Source organism: Synchiropus splendidus, chromosome 1 (genome assembly GCF_027744825.2).
Source record: "Synchiropus splendidus isolate RoL2022-P1 chromosome 1, RoL_Sspl_1.0, whole genome shotgun sequence".
NCBI lineage: Eukaryota > Metazoa > Chordata > Actinopteri > Syngnathiformes > Callionymidae > Synchiropus > Synchiropus splendidus.
In genome coordinates, this window is record NC_071334.1 from 47,531,572 (window position 1) to 47,540,199 (window position 8,628).

The 8,628-nt window shown below is 38.8% G+C and overlaps 1 protein-coding gene across 6 annotated transcripts in view; it reads right to left on the reverse strand.

The window, feature by feature from the left end:
• Positions 1–8,628, reverse strand: part of cdk5rap2 (CDK5 regulatory subunit associated protein 2) — a 30,447-nt gene extending 21,819 nt beyond the window's left edge. For 2 of the 6 annotated variants that reach the window (XM_053858615.1, XM_053858606.1), the window contains exons 1-6: positions 8,442–8,628; positions 3,978–4,033; positions 2,320–2,381; positions 957–1,067; positions 521–597; positions 237–360 (exon numbers count right to left, since the gene is read on the reverse strand). In XM_053858615.1, the coding sequence (XP_053714590.1) occupies positions 237–360; positions 521–597; positions 957–1,067; positions 2,320–2,381; positions 3,978–4,033; positions 8,442–8,494 (483 nt within the window). In that variant the 5' untranslated portion in view covers positions 8,495–8,628. The other 4 variants (XM_053858634.1, XM_053858644.1, XM_053858625.1 and 1 more) reach the window with 4 other exon arrangements.

Below are 8,628 nucleotides of genomic sequence, written 5' to 3' on the forward strand. Positions count from 1 at the left end.
GGTTACGGTTAACCATTTATTTTTGATGGCTAGGTTTAGGGTGAAAGTATAAAAGTTAATAAAAATGTCCCCACAAAGACTGCAATAGGTGTGTGAGTGTGTGACCGTCCGTATGAATGATGAAATCAAGCAAAGCAAGTTGTACAAATGGGCCTTTTCTCACTTTCACAAATGTAAAACATCTTAACAGCATTCATCCTAAATTCATGCACGTCATGCACAGTATTTTCACACACCTGTTCCAAATCCATGATCCTCTTGTTAAAGGCCTCTCGAAGGGCATCCATTTCTCTCTGAGCCTGCTCCCTGATTTGGTTGGGTTCTCCGAGGTCCCGAGTAGCCAAGCTCTCCAATGCTTTGCTGATATTTTCAATAAAGTGTAGAGAGGATCATTTTAATCAAAGTTAACTCTGTGACAAATTCTTACTGTCAGAACAACAATCGCATAGCACACTAAACAACTACACCACTTCACTCATCAGAGGTCTAAGAACACTGGGCCAGAAAGGGGAATACTTACGAAGCTGAAACGAGGAGCTCTTGTTTTTCCGCCAAGTCCCTTTTCATCGACTCCAACTCCACCTTCAACTCGATATTCTGTGATCATATAAGACAAGCATGAAAATCATGCTGCTTCACTGTCACAACAAACCAAGACATGTTTAATCATTACATCCATTTGAAATGAAAATAAAAATATAAATAGACAATACATTTGTTTGTAAATACCAGAAAAAAACATGAAATGACACATTATCCAGTATAAAAACATTGCAATAACCCTGTCCAGGCCTAGCTATGTGTGGTGAGAGGTGGTCAGTCCATCACATTAACAGATGTGCATTTTGGACTGGGAGACCATGGTGCCAAAAGAAAACCCCACACACACTAACACCACAGAAATGAATCTACAAACACACACAGGACAATCAGTAATCAGACGATCAAATAAACACCGTTTTAAAGATATCCTCGGTCGAGTCGTCACATTTCTGCTGCATGCGCTCCTCCATGAAGTAAATGCGGAGCTTCAGGTTGAAGTTTTCCTTCTTCAGGGCAGTGATTTGCTGTGGAAGAGTGAAACACAAACATATCAAAGACAACACAGCCCCGACCTTCAAATCGAGCTAAAATATGGAACCTACACAAATGTGGGTCAAATCATTCAAATGGGTAAGAAAACATGCATGGTACTGATTAAAGTGAAAGAAGGCCATTATGCAGTGTGTTTATGCGTTTCAGTGACTGTGTGTGAAGTAGACTGTGCATCATTGTGCTCCAGGCTCCGAACAGCATACATCTGGTAATGGGGGGTTGGGTAGACGGTCAGAGGGAGGAGGACAGAGTCTGCAAAACCTTCTAATCTTCAGTCAGCCAAAACTCTGAGCGAGCATTCCTGTCAGATGCTGACATGTGGACTTGAGCCTACCTCAGACCTCTAACATGCAGACTAGTTGGACTGACTTCCATAAAAGGCCAAAATGCTATTGTTATTCTGACGGGTAGAAATTCATTAATCACTTGTTTTGGCTGGATGGCTTCATTATAAGAACATCTGTCTTTAACTATCAGCAATAAACAGCATGGAAACCAATGACAGACTATCAAGAAAGCTTTTTTTTTTAAATTTGTCATTTTTCACTTCTCAATAAAATGCAATGTAAGAGAAAGATAGAGTCTCCTAACAATGACTCTAAATAAAAAAAATCTAAACAAACTAACTATGTTACAGTGCAAAGAGGCAGGCGTCTCACGTGATGTTTAACAAACAATGCCAGCTGTTCAGTAAATAATGATTCTTTATTTAATAGAAATATATAATTATCTTAAGTCATGACCAAATATTTTTTCTCTGTAGACTAGCATGCACATTTATTCGCAGATTTATAATTTTACATATATTACTTATAAAGCATGTATTTTACAAACTTCCCCCCGAACAGTACTGCACATTGAATTGACCCTACTTTGATGAAAATGTGACATTAAATTTCTTACGGAAACCCTCATATTGTTTCCGACAGAGCAACACACTGTTACAGAATTTGGAGGCATTAATTGCTGATCCGTGCCTTAGAGATTACCAGAGGTTTTAGATGGACGTCACACTGTGAAGAACTTAAAATAAGTTTAAGTTCCAAGACAAACTAAATAGATTGACCTTAAGTAAAACGGTTGATTAACTTTTGACTCAATGTATTCCCATCAGACACTACTGCAATGTAGCAAGTATCACGTAACCTACTATCTAACCTAACCTATCATATCGAGTGGTTTAAGAGATTATAATCCCACATTCATGTTGTTATCAGTACTCACATTTTCATAGTCCTTCATGGTCATGGCCTTGCTGGGAGACATCTTGCCAGGGAAGGATGAAGCTGCAGAACAACAACTGTTTACTTTATTTATGCACATGGACAAAGCACTCTTTCACAAGGCACATCTTTGCAGCTAGAAGCAACCAACGTTCACTCAGAACCCTTGTCTGCCCGCGGTCTGTTTCTTTTACACATAAACAGGAGTCGTCGTGTGTCTAACCACAGAAGAATTTAAGGATGAGGCTGCTTCTGGAGTGGCGCCCTGCTAAGCAGCTGATCATGTAACACGGGTCAACAACCATTTCACAACACTGAAGCTCCAAACGACAGGGTGACCCGGAGCACTTTTTACTCCAATGACAACACATCATTTTGCATGGGAACACATAAAATGGTTACTATTTTCCTCCATCTACTACTATATTATGCAGCAGCTGTGGTCAATTATATTTTATAGCAAACATGACATATAGAAAACATGGTGTCCATCAACTTGGCACAGAGTTTGTAATTACCATTTTGAGATACAAAAAGCCACACAATAAACTCTAATACATTTCAGTACTAAGAGGAGAAAGTATCTATACTTATATAAGAGTCAAAGCAAAGACTTATTGAAAGCTGGCATGTAATTATTCTTATTTTCTTAGATACAAGTTTGATCTGAATGATAGCTAAAAAGAATGGAAAATTAAACTTTTAAATAGTGGAAGAGTCCAAAAACTTAGTTTTTGTGTTCATGTTTTTAAAAGAGGACATCTGACATGAAGCTGAAGCTTGTTTTTTAATAACAAAAATACTAAACAAATGACATGTTTTACATTATTGGGTAAAAGTTGATACATCTTTTTGACAGAGCATTTCAAAGCACTGACAGACAATTTTCCTTTATGAAGCAAACATCGATATAAATGATATCTGTCTCCTGTCAGCTAAATTTGTCTCTCAACTCAGGATGAAGATCTTGTGGAGATGTTTCAAAAGCATGCACTGAGTATCTTAGCATGACTGTTGTGCTGTGATCAGTGGTCCAAGTGGACCTCAGTTCTTGTGGTTGACTACTTCCAACATCAAAGCAGACCATCAATACTTTGGCTTGACTTAGGGTACTGAGCAGACAAACTCCACTGTCACTGCTGATTGGGGGAAACCTGTCACATGACAGTTCCACAACATAAACAAAGACTCTGAGCAACTATGACATTAAGAGCTTCGCTTTTCAGGAGTCAAGTGTTTTAATTAGAATCTAAAATTTTACCAAATCAAACTACATGTATTTTAATACAAATTCAATTACAAATGACCAACACAATGCACCAGTCTTATAATAATAAGTATAATAAATAAATAAATAAAAGAGTGCACTGTCTGAGATATACTCAAGGAAGGTGGTACAAACAAAACATGGAAGCACACGATAAAATGATTAAGGCAGCCCATTGTAGTGTGTCAAACCTAGCATTTCCAGTATTGTGCACAACCTTTCATGTTTGCACACAGCAGAAGCCTGACAGCTAATTATAAAGGGGATTAGCTCATAAGCATCGTCCCTGGCTACAGAGTCTCCGCTGAGAGAGGTCACGACAACCAGTCAACTTGGATTTAATTAATACTCAAGAGAAACAGGCATGTTTGGAAAATGACAAGTGCACGTACCTGTCATGCTGTCAGTAGAAAAGTCTATTGCACCAATGGAGTCAGGAAGCCCGCAGCTGCAGAGACAAGCATTTCGTTTAGAGGCATACTGATTCTCATAATGCTTTAGAAAACACAGCCTACAAATCATCACAGTCACAAACTCTGCTCTCCATCTCAGCCTGACAAAGCTCAACGTACATGCTTTGATTGTTATGGCTTGTGAAAACTCAGATGCGCTGCGTTTCTGCATTACTCACGCTGGCCAGTTCCACGGAGCCCTTAGGACGATCCATAAATAGCTTAAAATGACTCTGCTTCATTTACATCCTCTCAGTTTGTGTGTGTGTGTGTGAGAGGAAGAGGGAGAGAGACCATGTGCCAGTGGCAGCCTCGCTCTCAAGTTCACACTGACAAGGGGGGGGGAGAAAAACAAACCCGAGGGGATGGGGGAGGCTTTGACAAATGCTGTACTGTGGTTCTGGGGAGACAGTGCCATCACTCACAAATGCACAACAACCCGGCAGGCCTGGATCATCATGATGTTAAAATCTACCCAAATCTATTTATATGTGGAAACAGCTTGCTGGGAAGTTCAAGAATTTTGGTTCCGTGGTCATGGCAGTCAACCTCCACTGACCTTTGTGTCCAGTTTCAAGCCTTGAATAACTTGCCTGAATTCAGTCTCTGAAACTACAACATGGCCACGATCCTCTGTGACCTTCACTTATGATCGGTTTAACTACCCAAAATATTGTGATATGTATTATTATAGTTCACTATTTCAAATATTTTGATGCAATATATATCATTTTATGTCATAAAACATACATTTACCTGTGTTCAAAACCAGTCTAAAAAAAAACAAGACTCAGACCTGGACAAGCTGCACGCACGTTTACCGAAACATTTTAGCAGAGAGTTCAGTCTAGAGAAGATGTGTTTCCATTGAATATGAAATGTTACAAGCCGCTACCAAGGTGATATGGGCACATGGTTTGAAGCATTTAGTGTTTTCTTTCTATATGGGTTTGGTTCATAACATGACTGTTTTACTTGCATATGGTTAATTTAGTTTCATGGAATGGTCAACCGGGAAAAAATGTATTGCACTTTGTGCACTAATGAATAGTTTGAAATACAGTCATTGACTTTAAGAGACCCCTCTTTTTCCTTTTTTGTTGTTTAGCTCTTATGCAATTAGTTTAGAATATATATCCTTTATTTTTAAGAACCGTCAATCAGCCTGTGTTGTGACACCCGCTCACGAATTTGGAAGGATCTACATTCAGAAGCTGGAGAAACTGCAATGGAGAAAGGCAAAGAAGAGATGGAACCTTGTCGTACTGGTCGTCAATGGAATACAACAGACAATATGCTTGCATTTCAGAGAGAAGGGGCTCACAAAAAGGAGAAAAGGTTCATGGAATTCAATGGAGGACGGAAGCATGCAAGACCAGAGAAACATTGAAGTCAAATACAGGGGTTGGACAAAATAATAAAAACCTTAAAGCTTTTTTCTTAAAGGTGTTTCCATTATTTTGTCTAACCCCTGTACATCTAAAAGGCATATTGGAACTTATTGTAAAAATGATCTCAATTATATTTATGTGGAAATCAGAGCACACCAGTGAGGCAAGTCATCGTGATGATAGTTGAGAACCAGTGACAAGAGACATCAAGAAGATTTGCTGAGAGGATAGTTGATATTGATGGAGAGTTTGACAGGGAGCCAGTAAACAAATGCCTCTGTGAGACTTTGCATGCTCAAGCTATGGCTCCATTGTGTCATGCAAAAGCCACTCTCAGTGAAATGAGACTAAAATGTCATAGTCCTGTCATGGACATTCACATCTTCTGATTAACTGTGTTGGGGCCTTTTTATCCCTGAGATTACGATTTGCATTTTTAATACTTGCTAACTGAACTTTATTTGTACTTTTTTTCTTTCCTCACCATTTGATATTGATAGTTTTTTTCTGTGAATCTTCATGGAAATATATAAATAAAAAATATTACATTGTCTTCTTCCAGTTTTTTTCATCGATTGCATACTTTTTTTGTTTTAATGCTTCCCTGCTGTCTTTTTTTTTTTTTTTTTTTTTTTTACAAATAATGAAGTGAGCTTTATAAGACGCATGTGTAAACATATTCATTTGCCTGCTAAAATTAAGTGGAAGCTTATGTCATTATGTCGTCACCAATTCACAGAAAGTTTGAAAACATGCATTTCATTGATTTATATTGGTAAACCAAGTGGAAAAACATACTTCAGTTATAATGTTTGACCTTGCGAGTTCACAAAACCAGAATCAGAACACAGAACTTGTTATTCTATTTGTAACTGAGACCAGGCTGGTTTTCACTGCAATATGAAACCAGAACGGCCAACAGATAAAACTGCATATGACTCAAAGAAGAAATCCAATGTTTTTTTCCAACACTGCAAGACTTTGGAAATTAAAGCTTGTGAATGAAGCAATAGCTAAAAGTCACATTTCACAAGTTAAGAAACGGTTGGCAATGTAGCTGTGAAGAACAGGAACCATTAAAGCCCAAGAGCTATTGCATCACTGAGTTTGCACATGAAGAGCAGAACTTCCTGTGCAAATGGGGGAGGAAAAACTCACGAGGATGAAAAAGACAAGAAAAATATTTTTCCTCTCTTCACAGCTGAAATGCGTCATAGCACTGATATAAACACATCAAATTGAACATGGCCGATCATCGTCAGTGCTGCGGCGGTTGTAGTATTAACCTTTCAGGGCTCAAGGAAACAATGCAAAGCGTGTATAAACAGTGACTTCCTCTTCTGAGCAGCTGCTCCTCACAAACATGTCAGCAAATGACACAATAATTGGATCAACAACGGGACGTGGAAAGTCATATTTTGGTTAACGGATCAGGTTTCATGATAATAATTAATTCACACCCCAGATATCAGCTAACGTCTTGGATTACAGAGGAATGCTAACCACCTGGATGATCCCCCCCCGCGCGAAAACACACTTCACAGTGGGGCTTGCCTATGAAAACAGTCAACACAGAGGTGCTGGAGCTACGAGCGGAGCAGGGAACTACACATGCAGTAATGCTTCAGGGAAACACCACCATACGGTATGAGGAATAATGCATGAATCACCTACCACAGTCACTCTGCACGCTCATCTCCACGGCCAGCGAAAACACAAATGTATAGAATCAATATCCACACCCCCCAGAACATGCCGCCACTGCTGCTGCAGTCGTCTAGATAGGTGTCAGATCATTTCCGCTTTCTTTCACTCTCCCAATGACAGGTCAACAAGCGCATCTAACCAATCAGCAGCCTGCAGTGAGCAGCATATGATTTTTGACAGTTGCAACTACACTCAGCTCAACCAAATTGCCACAGCCAGTTTAATCCTTGAAGATTTACCCATTTAAATCACAAAAAGGGTCATTATTTCAATTACCGTTCTATATTTTAGGGTATTTCTGACAGTGCTTTAGTATCGAATATTATTATGCTAGAGCTTCTAATAAATAAAAGGTGAGACAACATAACCAAAAATATTAGCTAGTATTTACACAGTAACAGCTTCAATAAACTTCAATAACATGTCATTGCACCAAAAATATATATATACATGATTAACAACAATTGATACACATATTTACAAGTTGGCTACAAAATTGTAATGTGCAAAATGATACACAATTATAAGTGAAGTTCCACACAATATGACAATAATTACATAGTTGATTGCATATTGAGAGTAAATATAGGTAAGAGATTGGATAACGTGTTTGCTGATGATGTAGTGTTCTGCAGGGAAAATAAACTGAGATGAGTGTGATGAAAGTTATAATAGAATGTTGACTGATAATGGCAGGATAAAGAGGAACGATGCATGGAGGAGAGGTGAAGAAAACAGTACAGTTGTACAAATATTGAAGGTTTCATCATGGAAATAATGGAGAGAGATGAAACGAGGTGGAGATGACAAGATAATGGATGGAGACGACTAACAGGATTGGTCTGTGACAGCGAAGGGGATTGAAACCTTTATAGAACCTGTATCGAACAGTATGGGTCAGTATTGCAATGTATCGTTTAATTTGAGGCTGGGAGTGACAAGTGGACAAGTTCGGAGACTGAATTATGGAAGCCAAGTAAATCAATATAAATTTAAACAATTGGTGAACATAGCAAATAAAATCAGTGAGTTAAAAAAAACAAAGTAGTTTGACAAACTAAAACGTTGATCAATACACAGTATTGTTGGGCGTGATAAAAGTTCTTGGAAAACGCATGGTTGGATGCAAGATAATTGGAAGCGACAGTAATGCAAAATGTCTATTTTGAGTCACGATTGAAGGGGAAACTTGTTGGTGCAATACATGACAGCGTGAACATCTGCATCCAGGCAATAGCCGGGCCCGTGCGGTAGTTACTCCTTAAGGATTAGCTTTAGCCTGCTAGCCATCCTTCGTTGTTGTTACCTTCCGTTCATGTCGACTGGAAGCGTCACGTCGTCTCCCACGACGGAATCCATGACGAAAGATTTCCGGGAACACGTTTTATCCGTAACAGAACAACATTTCACGAAAAACAAAACCGTTACTTAATTTCAAAAAGCGGGACGGAATTCAAAATAGTCCGAGCTGCCGCCATCACGAACTGTAAACG